Below are 15913 nucleotides of genomic sequence, written 5' to 3' on the forward strand. Positions count from 1 at the left end.
ACTTTTATTTATGTTAGTTCTTTGTAATTTGACGTAAAAGAGGTTTTGTAATAATTAAGTTAAAGTAATTATATAATTCTGCCTCGGAGTTTAATTTGTTATTCACTACCTCGGGAAACCGAGATGGTAACAGTCCGGTTTATTAGGGAATGTCTTGCTAAAGGCTCCTTCATAAACCGGGGTGTTACAGTTCGGGTTATGATGCTTAACACGATCCATTTATTGAAAAAAGGTGTCAAATGACAAAGTGTAAAAACGTAAGCTTGTCAATCTGATCCGTCATGTATTTGGATTAACCGTAATCGGGATCGTCCTAGACAAGTGCTAAAAACGAGGCAGAACAGTGCCAGGTAGCCCTGTTAAGGCGCGAGCCTATAGGCGAGGTAAGGGGCTCTCCCCAAGTTTTGAAATATGAAAGCAGAGGGCCTCTTGGGGCGCGAGACATGGGGCGAACCAAGAGAAGCCTCCTGGTTGTTAAAATGGTTGTTTAAAACCGTATTTGTGAATAAATGATTTGCAAGTATGATTTGCATGACTCGGAATAATTACTATAATATTAGTAATATTCGTTGTCGGATTTGCAAGTTTGAAAAGTATAGTTTACAAATAAAAATGTAAAATGTTTGATTTGAACTAATCATGTTAAGTTCATTTCTTTGTAATTAGTCAAGTTAATCATCGTACTCGGATTAAACCGACATGGTATAAAGAACCAAGGATGATTATGAATTATGACTAATATATTTACAAGTGTAAACAAATGAGAAAAAATGGTAAATAAAATAAAAGGGGGTTAAAATACCCATTAAAATGTAATTAACCAATAATATCATCGAGTCACGGAATAAACCGTCATGGTATAAAGAACCAAGGATGATTTTTGTAATGGTCAAAATATGTTTATCATAAAAATGAATTAAAATGGTAAATAAAAGAAAAAGATTTCCTTTAAAATGTAATTAACCAATTAATATCACCGAGTCACGGATTTAACCGTCATGGTATATGGAACCAAGGGTGATTATGATTTATGGTTAAAAGTTTGTCATAAAAATGAGCTAAAATGGTAAAAACCGTAAAAGGAAAGAAGTAAAAATAAAAGAAAGTGTTGAAGGAAAGACGAACTCAAACACATTTGAGTCTGACCTGGACACCCACAAGAGGCGCGAGCGTCCCTGCATAGCAAGGATCTTCTGTCTCAGGCCAAAATTAAGTTTTGGCTCGTCTAACCTATATTTGAATCGTGTTATGCATTGTTCATGTTTATAAAGTTATGAAAACAGTAAAGACATGAAATAAATGAGATATTTACACCCTCAAACTTACGTGTATGATGTTTGCGACATAGACGACTTTAGAGACGGTTTGCTCGTAGCGACTACTCACGATCAAGAAGTTTAAAAGAGTGCCTTAAAAAAGGATTTTGTTTTGAAAATATGTTTGAAAATATGTTAATTAAAACATGTTGATTAATGTTGAGTTGGTCGAATGGGTCGGTCGAATGCACGGCGATGGTACCAAACAATATGTGCAAGGCTTGTGTTTACGATCGGTAGGTCGTAAACACGTGTCGATTTTGTGACTTAGGAAGTCGGGTCTAGAAGTTTAAGGGAGAAGGAGGGGGCGGACTCTCGCGTGAGGATTATGGTGTGTGAAGGGTGGTATTTATAGAGAAATGCGGGGTGATAGGTCGGTTGTATTTGCTTGGAGGCTAAGCAGACACCCCATTGAGGCGCGAGCTACCTCGTGATGGAAATGGGTGTATTGTCCCTTTCAATTTGGACGTGGCCTATTCTCCATCCATTATTGATTTGTGGTAATCAAATAGGATGTTGTGTAATAATATGGGCATCTAATAAGATGATTTTGGGTGTTACTTGAGGTAGGTGTTTTGTGTGCTTGACTCGGGTTTGACCCGTGTGAGTCGGGATTTGAATTTCGAGTCGGGATATGAATTTCGAGTCGATTTTTGGCTCGGTGTCGGTTTTGACTCTAATTAGGGTCATTTTAATGGAAATGACATGATAAAGACATTCATAGCATTATTTTCGACATTTGAGATTTGGTTTGACTCGGGTTGACTCAAGTTGACTCGAGTTGCGGGTTTCTGAGTCGGTTTTGGGTCCGAAGACGATTTTAACTCTAAATAGTGTTGTTTTAATGCAAATGAAGTTAGAAAACTTTTGAAATCATATTTCATATCCGAGTAGTGCATTAAACCGTCTCATGTATAGCCAATCCACGCACGCATATCAAAAACACGTTACAGTCCGATCATCATCGGGTGGTTTTTGGAAGGTGCAGATACTGGGTATCTACAGGGTCAAATCTTGGGTGCAACTAAGAGGAGTGTCTCTATGCTTGAAACTTGAAGATCTTGGAGGATCATCCCATATTATTTGAGCTCAAGAACAAGTGAAGGTAGGAGACCTTACTTGTGCCCATTTCGAACCATTTAACAATGCGAGAACCATTATTTTCTTATTTTTATTTCTTATTTAGTTATGCATGCACTAAATCCTTAGAACGCATATTAATATGTTAATTAGTTCACCCTTAGAAAAGTCTAATAATAGGTATATCAACCTAATAATTGGTAGTATTATTATAAATATTAGATTTTTAGAACAAATCTTATGAACATAAACAATTTATTAGAGAAAGAGAGAATAAGACCATAAGAGGTTTTTCATCTAATGAAAAAATGAGAACTAATCTCATCATAAAAGGGGGAGGGGGCACCGGTTTTCAAGTGTCTTGGGAAGAATCTCCCACTCAATGCAAGGTGTCTTGCAGGTCGTACTTGCATTTTATCATATCTTGAGTGGTTTCTTCGATCTGGAGAGTAACTGTCTGACTGGAATTATCTACCGTAGATACCTTCCGAGCGTGGCAACGCATTTTCAGTTCATTGCTCCTCGAGTGGCCCTGAGATTTAGATAACCCTGACAAGGGGGTGGACAATTACTATCGCACTATTCCCTTCGAATAGACACAGCTCATCATGACCCAAAATATGCCCATTTGACCTCAGTTATGACAGTCGTAGAGCATAAATCAAAGTCACTCAGAAACTGTGCCACCTTGGGCGAACAGTCTCTAGTCAAAGAATTGACTCAAAAGAATACTATAGTAGCTCTCGCCACGACCAGTCTTTATAAAAATTACTAGAACTTTATAAGCGGTCACTGCCGGACAGAGTGTCCCATACAGTCTGCCTATGTGATCGACTAGTCATCCATTATGACTCTATGGCACTTGAACTTCCATCAATCGCATCACACTCTAGTCACTTCGAGACGTCACCTCATATAAGCAACTAGGGGCCAATACTATGTTAATCCAGTTCACTTAAATAGGGTTCAACATTGTCTCGACAACCTATTTGGAAAAGCAAAGTATTAAAGAAAAGAGTTTTATATAAAACTCAAACGATGAATGCATTATCAGATATGTAAAATTGATACAATATCAATTACTACAAAATCTATAGTTCATTCTTAATTTTGTATATAGTTGATCATCTCAATTCAATTGAAATGACATGACTTATCATGTTAAGCCTATGAGAAGGCTTTGGTTAGTAAGTCTTAGCAACATTTTGCACTTTCCTAACCTTACTATATACTATTTCCCATTCTTGTGTATAATCTTGTATTATAAGAACTTTTTGAGTACGTTTCTAGATCCAATCTGGACATAGGCTCTCTTGCCTTTGAATAACTCCCACTGTCCTCACAGTGTGTAGGGATAGGACCTTCGGTTATTGGAACGAACTACCATAGTTCCTCCAATTCATAAAACTGAATCCTAATATCATCCCTTCCTTCTTGCATATCTCATTATTGTAAGTGTACTCAATTTTCGTTGTGTATATCTCATTGTTCAACTGCCTAGGATTTTCCTAGCAGATGTCCTCCTTAAATAATATAGGCAAGATGGTTCTCTAACCATCCTTATGTGTTTAGAATATGGTTTTTGTGTAACTTCTTGCACATAAATCCATCTCAATTCTAAATACTTAGCTTCATATCTTTAGTACTTCCTGAGTACTAACTAATGAACTATGTGACTATATAGAGACTTATCTCAAAGATTCGATTTAAAACTTCTCGTCATACTCTAAGTATACGAAGTTTAAGAATGGTGATACATCTTAGCGTAATGAATTAATCCCGTAGCGAAGGCATGTGGATTCAATTTCTACATGTTCATGACCTTTGAACATGTCAAGATTCTTATTAACATAAGAATATTCCTTTAACGCTAATATCCTCTTAGAACTATCTTTATAGGTCTGGATACCTTAGAGATGTATTATTCTTCTCCTACTGCTTTCATCATTCACAATGATCAATATGTCGTTCACATATAAGACTATTAACACCACCTTACTCCCACTAAACTCCATGTATAAACAGAATTACTCGACAATTCGAGAAAAGTTTATCACATGATCAAAACATACAATTCAACTCCTTGACTTTTACTTAAAATTTCTTTTTAAGTTTGCATCCTACCTCAGTATAGTTGCGATTATTAAAACTCATGCAAGATGATTTTGAAATCCAACTGTCAAATTATATCCAAATTCAATGAGGCGTTGTTGTTGCGTGCTAAACCCTCTGCCACCAACCAACCAAGCTAAGTAAACATTTTCATGTTTATGCTCGTTTCAGACTTTTCGGAGTTGAAACTAGATAAAGCATCTTAATAAGTTACAGGTTTGTTACTTTCAAAATTAACATGAATCTTGTCCACTTTAGATTTCGAAGAAATAATTACTGATTTTGACCAAGAAGGAACATCTTCCTACGTCTTATTCTGAGTTTGTGACTGTTGAACATTTTCTCCCACTCTGTCTTTAAGAAATAATCCTCTGTTCTTAATAGACAGCATCACGAGTCACAAACCCTTTGTTCTCGTGATCATGTTGGAAGAGAGAGCACATGTTAACTATCAAAACAAGCTACAATTTAGGTACCATGCCTAACCATATCTCATATGAAAAGTAGATGATTGCTTTAATCATGTTTTATTTTAGTGGAAAATTTAAATGCTAAACAATTTTATAACAGAAACTACCTTCAACTGTAATGTAAAGATTCAATCATATCGTAATGAAAGTGAACTTGCGATATGATATCAAACTCTTTTTGGTGCAGATAAAAGTCTTCACTTTATTGTTCCCTATATAAACAAAGTTGTAGATACCTCATTTCTCCACCTCCCGCCAAACACCCAGTGATGATTGGGCCGCATGTTTGGTACACGGAACGATTTATGACATTTCGTAAGTTTATCGTCAAGTGATAGCTCAAATACTTGTGCCTACCCCTTGGTCGTCATCTACGCGCCATTACGGTTGTTTTGACAGTAATTAGAGTTCATTTGGAGTCCGAGTCAAAAACCGTCTTAATTTCCTAAAAACCGTCAAATCCCGAGTCAAAGAGCAATGTGCTTGTCTACCTAAGGTTAGGACGTCATAAATGTTATGGGTATATCTCATTTTGAGTCCCATATCACTTCTTTGGGCTAAACTTAAAGTTTACATTACAAAATGTGCATTTCATTTAGCTAAAATAACAACCCGACATTTAGGCCCGTTTTACAAGGTGATAACGACTTTTTTGGGTCAGGCCTATTTCCTCTTAGAGGGCACTTTCTTCGTACATTCGAGTCGAGGATCACTAAACGTTAACATAGTTAATCTCGTTTCGTCAAACATGTAAGTCTGAGGGTGTAAATCCCATATTTTATTATTGTACTTTATTTTTTGTAATCATTATTGTAAGGTTTACGTCGAAAATATGTTTAAAACCGATTTATAAAACCTTGTTTCAAACCCTTTTTTATGGATTAACAGGAGACAAACGTCGAGAAAGGACGCAGCAACTGCTGCGCCTCTTCCTGAGGCTGTCGCAGTTCCTGCTTCCTTTCTAATTCCTTCGTCTTTTGTTCCTCTGTTTGTTTTGTTTCATCTTTTATTGTTCATATTCATTAACACGATAATTCTAGCATAATAATTTGACATGTAATTCGTTATTAATTAATTCATCTTTTAAATCCCGACTTAAATCCCTTATAATTCTTATTTACCGGTTTTCGTCATTGAAATCAATTCGGGGTTTTAGAGGTTCGATTCATCAATATTGAGTCTCTGGAATTCATCATTGATATATTTGCATCTGTTTATTATCATTGCCATCATTAGTTCGTCATTAATAACCTAATTAATCTAACTAGTTCGTGTATTTGTAATTAATCCCGTAATTAACCTTTTTATTGATATGTTCTAATTAGTTCCATCCATGTTTTACTGTTTTTATGACCCAATCACATTTAAATAATATGTTAAATCACTTCCATCCGAGTCAAATATCAATAATCAAGCATTAAATTTACCCACGAACATAAACATTGTGCAGTTCCGGCTTCACAGCCAGAACTCAACTCAGGAATAGACGCAACGACTGCTGTGCTTCTTCCAAAGGACGCAGCTCTGCTGCGCCTGTTCCGGGTTGAATTCTGTCTCTGATCTCCCGTTTCTGCCTTGACCTAGCTTTTAATTACGTATTAATTAACTATTATTCGTATTATCACTAATAATCTGTTCGTTAATTTGTTTTCCTTTTCTTTTCTCAAACCATCCGTTTTAAATGTATTTTCGACGTAAATAAATTAATCAATTGTAATTATTGTAATTTTAATTATTGCATTTATTTATTTATCGTATTGTATCATTATTTACTTGCTCTCACATGTAATTAATTCTAAATCATGTTTCGACCTAATGAGTGCTAAATTAATTGTTAACCGACTTAGTTAATTCTCACATGTTAGGATTAATCTAATGGATGTTGCATTGCATGCATATAATCGACAAAATATCGAGTATGAATAACTTCCCTAATCATTAGTAGAGGCCGCTATCGAGGCGGGCGGGATTAGGTGTTCGATCAAAAGTACTTCCTAATACGTACCCTCACCCCTTACTTCTGATCTCTGTGAACATCCGTGTTCATTGGCATCCACGAGAGTCATTCTAGACATAGAATGCTAAGGGTAATGAGTTCTTGGTGTTCATGTCACTACTTTGTGTCTTGACATGGCATGAGGTATTCGAACGGTTTCCAATTTTCCACAATAAATTGGTGGCGACTCCACAAATGCAAAGCTTGCTCGCTTTCCACCCAAGCGACCCCCGTGAGCCCGCGTCCACAGTTTGGCGACTCCGTTGGGGATAATACACTTACGTGTAGCCAAGGGTGAAACTTGAACAAGGTTAGGGAATATTTTGTACAAGACAGTTGTCGGTTTTCCTAACTCGGTCTTCCTAGATCGTTTATTCGGCCTTGCTAGGCCCAACCCAGCCCATTCGACCAATCGTCCCGTCTAGACGGTCCAAATTCTTATCTAGGCGTAAGGATGGATAGCGATTGATGTCAACCATACCATGGTACTTACTGTTGTTTGTATCAAGGGCTTTCCCTACTCGAGGAAATGGACTAGGAATCGGCCTTACTCCTGTTTGGTACGAACCTTTCCACAAACCTCGAGTTTGATTGTTCGGTATGGCAACCCACCCTTTAAACCAAAATCCTTTTAAATGCACTCAGCATCCGGTTATAATGCCTGTATAAATGTTTGTGTTATATGTGATCGCCACTTTCTAAACAAAATCATGACGAATTTTGTAAAAACAAAACCTCTCTTAAAAAATGTAAAATTTTCGAAAAAAGCCGATATTAGCGCAAAACAAGTCAAAACTCTGTCCAAATATCGAGTCAAACTTCGGGCCTAATACCCATTTCAAAACCTGTGTAAAAAAAACGAAAAAAAAAAGGTAAAAAAAAAACGAAAATAAAGTCCAAAAAAAGAAAGGAAAAAACCAAAATATTTTTCAAACCATGTAAATGTGAATATGTAAATTCAATTGGGCTAAGTTAGAGTCAAAATTCAAACCGGCTATGTCCTAGTCTGAATTCTGTCGAGTCATCGACCCGTCTTCCTTTACATTTCGGGTCTTTTCAAATTCAAGTCAAGTCCTAAGGCGTCACGCCGTCATTTTGGACCCCTACTCCAATTCAGTTAGGATCTAAACATTTCCACACCTCGACTCACACACTCGAGGCTAACACATCGAGTCATTCCAAAATCTGTCTCCTGAATTCTCCTAATGACGCGTTCGGGACACACATGTCCGAACCTCGAGTAAAGTCTGTCTTAAACACACGTCTTAGAATCAACACGTGTCATCAATCCCGTCAATAAGGTCAATCATATAAGGATCACTTCGTCAAAGTTAACACTCGAGTCTAAAATTAAAGTCAAGCACTGTGAATTCAAACACGAGAAGTCGCTCACGACGTTTCACAAATTCACGAGTCAAGTCTAGATTTGTCATCTTGTCCTTTCCTTTGTTTGTTGCCTTAGTATGCGTGATCCCATGTCAAATCGAGTTGTAATGCGCGGCATTTCTGTCGAGTAGAAATCCAGCGAGTTCCGTCAATCAGCAAGGTCACGAAGCAGTTCAAGCCACAATCACCGTGTCTCTTCAAGACATTTACGCCATGGTCCTACGAGTTCAAGCTACAGTGGAAAACTTGAGCATTCGCGTCCTCACCCTTGAAAATGGGATGGTGGAAAATAACACGCCACCTAGAGAAACCTCTAGTCTAGGTCGTCCAAAGCTTATCTCTTGCAATAACCATCGTCCTAGAAAGCCAAAAACAACTGAAAGGAAACCTGGGAGGCATCAAAGGGTGCTCACCGATTTAGGCATGTCTTATACCGATGCTTTGAAGAGACTCTATGCCCAAGGCAAGCTACATCCAATAGGGCCAACTCCAGATCCACCTTTAGAGAAACAGGTAAACCTCTGGAAGGGCAACAAATACTGCTTATATCACCAAGGTAGAGGTCATGATATTGAAGAGCGCTTTCTAAGCCACCTTCTGTCGGGCAATCCTAGAAAATCGACCCTCTTGGGTCTAATATCATTAAACATGACCATGTGTAGATACCCAGTATCTGCTGAGACTCCAACAAACACCCGATGATTATCGGACTACAACATGCTTTGGAATCGCGGGGTTTGATCGACAGTTTGTGTACAACTTTACGTCGGAAAACTTAAAACGATTTCGAAAATAAAACATTTCAAAATTATCTTATGCAGGTAGGATAACCCTTATCAATGTTGTGCTTAATACTCTATATTCTTACTGGGCAGGGATTTTTCTGATTCCCAAGAGTGTGATCAAGAGAATAGAAGCTATTTGTAGAAACTTTCTTTGGGATGGTAGCTCTGAGTATCACAAGGTCCCCCTTGTTTCCTGGGACACTGTCACTCTTCCTAAAAATGAGGGTGGCCTTAGTATCAAAAGAGCTCTTACCTGGAATTATGCTACCATTGCCAAGCTGGTTGATTGGGTTTATACAAAATCTGACAGATTATGGATTAAGTGGGTTCACTAGCTCTATATCAAGGATAAGTACTGGCACACTTACTCTCCTCCTCCTGATGCTGCGTGGGCTTGGAAAAGTATCTGTAAAATAAAAGAGATGATGAAGAATGGCTATGTAGCTAATACCTGGATACCTAATGCTAAAGGGTATACTGTTAGCAGTGGCTATGAATGGCTAAGACATAAGCAACCCCAACAGAATTGGACTCAAATGATATGGAGCAGTTGGAACATCCCTAAACATGCTGTCATTACTTAGATCAGTATGCATAAGGAACTCAATGTGAAAGAGAAATTGTTCATGCTGGGATGCTGCACTGATGACAGGTGCATCATCTGTGACTGGGAAGTTGAGACTCAAACTCATTTATTCTTTGACTGCCCTTATAGTAAGCAGGTTCTGCAATTGCTGGAGAAATGGTGTGGGTTCAACATACATGTCAGTATGCTTGGAGGACTACAACCTGCAAAAGATTGTCTAAAACAGCAAGTTCATTACCTGTTATGGAATGCTCTCTATTACCATATATGGGCTCAAAGGAATGCTGCCCGTATACAATTTGTACTCTTACGACCTCAGAAATTGGCTGGAATGATCAAAGAAGAGGTATGCAGAAGGATAAAAGTTAAGATGGGAAGGACTCCTAGTAGAAATGATAGCATCTGGTTGAGAAAATGGGGTCTATGACTTTAGTTATGAATCAGTTAAACAGTTTTGTTGAGTTTTTGTGCTTAGTTGCTTATTTTATGTAGATTCAATTCTGGTTTGATCTTTTTTAGACTTAGTGCCTGTACTAAGTCTCCTAAACTTGTATGTACCAATTTTGAGCTTATATATATCCTCTCACATTTTACCAAAAAAAAAACATTTCAAAATTTCTCAAAAGTACCTGGAGTGTTTAATGCACGACGATGGGGTCACAATGACACTAACTAGAGTCAAAACCGACACCGGACCAAAAACCGACTCAAAAATTCAAATCCCGACTCCAACAACGAGTCAAACCGAGTCAACCACCAAAAACAAAACATTCAAAGTCTTCTATACTAAGATTTCCCGGATTCATGAATGGTCAAGTACCAAACATGTGACTACAAATCCTAGGATAGATCAAATCATGATTGCACTTGTGTGAAAGTGATAGGACAACTCGAAGACCCGCGACGTGGCTCGCGCTTCTTTGAGCAGCCCAGGTGGCCACGTCGCTCAAAACTCACACAACCACTCACTTTCCTATAAATACCCCTCAAATGCCCCCATTTGAGAACTTACGCGAGTGTCCGCCCCCTCTTTTCTCCCTTAAAATTCTTGACTCGACTTCTTAAGTCACAATCCAACGCGTATTTATGACCTACCGATCGTAAATACAAGCCTTACACATTGTTTGGTACCGTCATCGTGCATTAAATCACTTGACCGACCACTTCGACCACTACACCGTCAGTAATCTTAATAAAACACTCTTTTTACTTACCAAAACGGTTTTAAACCGAGTCTTTTCCGACCAAACGAGTTGTTACACTTACGTCGGTTTCTCGCCATAACCAAACATGTAAGTATGAGGGTGTAAAAATCCTTCTTTTATCATGTCTTCATATGTTTTATGACTATAACATGCTAAAACATGCATAACACGATCCAAAACATGGGATAAACGAGCCAAAACTGAGTTTTAGCCTGAGGCAGAAGCCCCTTATTGTGCACATAGGCTCGCGCCTCAATGGGGTGCCCAGGTCAGAACACAACCGTGTTTGTTCTCGTCATTCCCCTTTAATCCATTTTCATATTTGTAATCGGTTTTTACCATTTCAAATATTTTCAAACCTTTTTTATTTTATTTTATTTGTTTTTAACCATAAAAAATTTTTCATCCTTGGTTCCTCATACCATGACGGTTAAATCCGTGTTCCGGTGATAATATTTGGTTAATAACATTTAAAAGGTATTTTAAAGCCTTTTATTTCATTTATTTATATTTTGGAAGGTACTTTAAAGCCTTTCATTATTTCTTTACATTTTGTATTTAGTCACCAACACAAAGTCATCCTTGGTTCTACATACTATGCCGTATTTTAATCCGAGTACGATGATGAGTATCGACTAATTATATTCAAATGAACTTAAAACAGTTAGTTCATAATTATTTTCAAAACTATTCATGTCAAGCTTGTCAAGTCGAACTCGACACCGAATATCATCAAAATAATGATGATTATTCGAGTCTCTTTCCTCAAATCAACAAATACGGTCTAGACGACCCTTTCAAACCAAATCGGGTCAAATACCCATTTTTCAATACGTTTTATAAACGTTTTCCAAATGGTCAGAACACGACATATAACCGTTGGTTGACCCGCGCCTAAAACAAGCCCCTTCTTTCTTATTTCCAAAACCAGGGGAGGCCCCCTTACACCGCCGGCATGCTCGCGCCTTATATGGTCGCCTGGCACAGGGCCTATTCCTTTTCCAGCATTAGTCTAGGACAATCCCGACTCCGGTTAGCCCGGATATAGGACGGATCAGATGACTATTTGGTCATTCGAAAATCATGTTTGCAAAATGCTTTACTAAGACGAATGGATCACATTATGCACCATAAACCTAATACGGTAAATGGGTGTTTAATTTCCGTCTTGCATGCAAATCAACCATTAATCCAACTCGACATCTTATACTTGATACTTGGATTAAATCAATCGACTTAGAAAGCTCTCACATGTTAGGTTTAAATTATTGGATGCGCATTCATGCATTTAAACCGTTTTATCAACTTTTGCATTCAACCAACCAAGATCGATCAAGAGAGGCGCTACCGCATGGCGGGATTGGCTGTCTGATTAAAGGGCTTCCCAATACGTACCTTCACCTCTAACTCAGAAACTTTGGATAGTGGACGACCTTATCCAGGGCATACGAGAGTCATTCTAGAGATATGATGCTAAAGAGGGACGATTCCTTATCTTTAGTACCTATGTCAAACACTACTTTGTGCTTCGTTTGACCGAGGTATAAAGTGGATTCGAACGGGTTCCAAGCATCCCACAAATGCTTGGTGGCGACTCCGAACATCTCTAATCGTTTCGAGACCCTTACCGAGATGAAACCGACCGATCTAAAACGATCCGGTCGAAAGCATTTTTACGCCGCCGAGCGTGGCTTTCAAAAGACCGTTGCATGTCCAAAAATCGGCTGGGCTTGCAGGTGGGCCATGTCCACAGATTGGCGACTCCGCTGGGGAGAACTAGGACACTTACGCCTTTGTGATCCCTAGATGGTGAGGCTCGAACGAGGTCTTGGTCGGAATGCATTAATTGATATTACGGTCACGGTCGGGTTTCTTGTCCGGGCCCACAATCTAACCTTTATCGACCAATTGGCTCGTCTTGTCGGCGTGAGTTTTCTCATACCCACGTTTCGAATCTCGATTGAGTCAAGCATACCATTGACGTCACACATTTCTGTTTTGTCAAAGAGCTTTCATCACTTTCGAGCACGAGGCTAGGGCACCCTCCTTACACATTTTGTTTGGATTGGTATCCCTCTCGCAAATCGGGGTTTGATTGCTTGGTGTGTAACCCACCCTTCTACGCCAAAACCCGTGTCAGCATAATGCATACTATAATGAACTGTGAGTGCTTATGTGCTACTTGATCATAAGTCCTTCCGTGTCATTTTCAAACCTTCAAAATCACCTTTTTGCGCCGTTATAATGGCCATTTCAAACCTCGGTCTTTTGCCGACCGTTGCACGCCTTTCTAGGCCGTCGTAATGACGATTTTCAAACCCGGTTTTTATAACCATTTCAACACGCCTTTCTAGGCCGTCGTAATGACGATTTTCAAACCCGGTTTTTATAATCATTTCAACACGCCTTTCTAGGCCGTCGTAATGACGATTTTCGTCATAATGACGATTTTCAAACCCGGTTTTTATAACCATTTCAACACGCCTTTCTAGGTCGTCGTAATGACGATTTTCAAACCCGGTTTTTATAACCATTTCAACACGCCTTTCTAGGCCGTCGTAATTACAATTTTCAAACCCGGTTTTTATAACCATTTCAACACGCCTTTCTAGGCCGTCGTAATGACGATTTTCAAACTCGGTTCTTTACAACCATTTCAAATCACCTTTGTACGCCGTTATAATCGCCGAGTCTAGACACGGATTTTAACCCATTTCGCGCCGATAATGGCTCTTTCAAAACCCGAGAAAAGCACACACCCTTTTCTCGAGACACTTTCGAGATCATGAGGACCATGCACCGTCCCCGAGACCTCTTCAAACATTTCAAACTCGATTTTCAAAACATACAATTTTGAATTTCAAAAACCGTCTTGGGAGACAATACATTGTTTTCTGAGCCGATTCAAACTCAAACCGTCTTTTGCAAATAAACTTACGACAACCCTTTCAACTGACCGACATGCAGAGATCTCTATCTTCGGAAGCCGTCCATAAAGCGACAAATGAATCTTTCTAAAAATTCCTATTTTCGAAAACTTCAGTCCACCAATCCAATTCCGCCTCGTGTTTATCGAGTCGAAGCAAACGTACTTATGGGTCTTTACTTATGAGTCGTCTCACCACGAGACTCGTCCAATGGCGTCACGCTGCTACATTGGATTCGTGTCAAAAGTTCGGTCAACACCGTCACGTCATAAATCGAGTCAGCACCGAGGAACCATACACGGTCACCATCGTCTTGTTGAGTCCAACATTTGTCTCGTCCTTTGTGTTGTCTGCGTTCAGTCTTTGAACCGTGTCAGATTGAGTTGTAATGTGAGCCGTTTTTCTGCCTCAAAACCATAGCCCCGCCTTCAACTTCGTCTGTCAACAGCAACAAAAATGATAACAACAGAGATGTCACGACTGCTCAGCTAGCCAGCCTGCTCACCGCTCTTAAGGTCACTCTGGATCGTGTCGAGACCCGTATCGACACCCTGGAAAACAAAGACGCTGGAGAACATAATACTCCACCATAGACTGAAACTGAGAAAAGGCTCAAGCTCTTGGAAGAACAGCTCCTAGCCCGGGGTAAAAATATCCATCTTGAGAACAACCGAAGGTTCGAACCTGTTGGGGATCAATTACCCGACAACTTTACCCTAACTGATGTACCTAAGTTCAAAGGAGTGGAGGACCCGCTCAATCATATACATGCCTTCAAAGACTAGATGGCCATTAAAGGGGTCAAACAAGAGCTCTTCACCCGGATCTTTCCGTCCTCTTTGGAACCGATCCCTCGCCAGTGGTACTACTCCCTCGATCCGAAGAACCTTACTACTTGGGATGAAGTCGCAGTTGAATTCGCCAAACAATACGCTGACCATGTTGAAATCCAAGCCAATACCCGTACCCTTGAGGTCCTAACCCAGAACGACAAGGAGGGATTCACCGAGTTCTTAACGCGTTGGAGGAGGGTAAGTACTCAGCTAGTCAGCAAGCTGAGTGAATCAACTTTGGTGGAAAAGTTCGTCAACAATCTCCGCCCAGTGTATGCCAACTTACTGAGATATCAAAATATTAAGACCTTCCAGGTTCTGCAAATTCTGGGGACACGCATTGAAGACGACCTCCGGAAGGGTGTCTTAGCCAAGACCACTGGTAGAGGCTACCAAGGATCCACCTCAACCGGGTCTCGCCCTTACGGCCAAACAAACAAGATCGATGAGGTCAACCTCGTTGAACCGTCTGCTAAGAGAGCTGAGCGCCCCAGAGAGTGTTCACTAATATAGGGTCAACTTATGCAAGTGCCCTGAAGAGGCACATGGACCAGGGAAAGTTACAACCAATCGGACCCACCCCGGATCCGACCGATGCTAAGAAATCCCGCTTTTGGAACCCCAATGCCTACTGTCACTACCATCAAGGGAAAGGGCATGATACAGAAACCTGCTTCAAACTCAAACACATCATCCAAGACATGATTGAGAAAGGGGATTTGCCTTTACCCCCACCAGCTAAGTCAAACAACAAAACAAATCCTCTCGGAATCCACTCTATCTCCAAAGATGAACCAACTCTGGACTGCTCTCACCTCATCCTGCCAATTGATGACGAGGTAAACACCTTGGAGAAAGATCCCTCGGACGAGGTATTTGTGTTCAGTGCCGCAACTATGCTCACCATGTTCCAACAGGTTGAGGAAGCCATAGCCAGCCTCTCCGAGAGGATCACCCAACTTGACGATGCCTACCGCCGACTTATCTTCAATCCTCCACCACCACGCCCGAGGGAGAGTCTCCCGAGCGCCCAAAACTACCCTCACCAAGATGGATTGCTCCCGCGACCATTCTGGCATGCACCTCACAATAATCACCCTCACAATAATCACCCTCACAATAATCACCCTCACAATAATCAACCTCACAAAAACTACCCTCACAAAAATTACCCTCACAGAAATATCCCTCACAAAAATTGCCCACCAAGGAATACC

The 15913-nt window shown here is 39.8% G+C and overlaps 1 protein-coding gene across 1 annotated transcript; it reads left to right on the plus strand.

Moving 5' to 3' along the window:
- The first annotated feature begins 9735 nt into the window (after window positions 1–9735).
- Window positions 9736–10250, plus strand: LOC141649270 (uncharacterized). The gene is made up of 2 exons (XM_074457965.1): window positions 9736–10077; window positions 10224–10250. Exons 1-2 carry the CDS (start codon window positions 9736–9738, stop codon window positions 10248–10250), a joined length of 369 nt encoding a protein of 122 aa, XP_074314066.1.
- Window positions 10251–15913: the final 5663 nt, after the last annotated feature.

The sequence above is a fragment of the Silene latifolia genome, chromosome 3, assembly GCF_048544455.1.
Source record: "Silene latifolia isolate original U9 population chromosome 3, ASM4854445v1, whole genome shotgun sequence".
NCBI classification, from domain to species: domain Eukaryota; kingdom Viridiplantae; phylum Streptophyta; class Magnoliopsida; order Caryophyllales; family Caryophyllaceae; genus Silene; species Silene latifolia.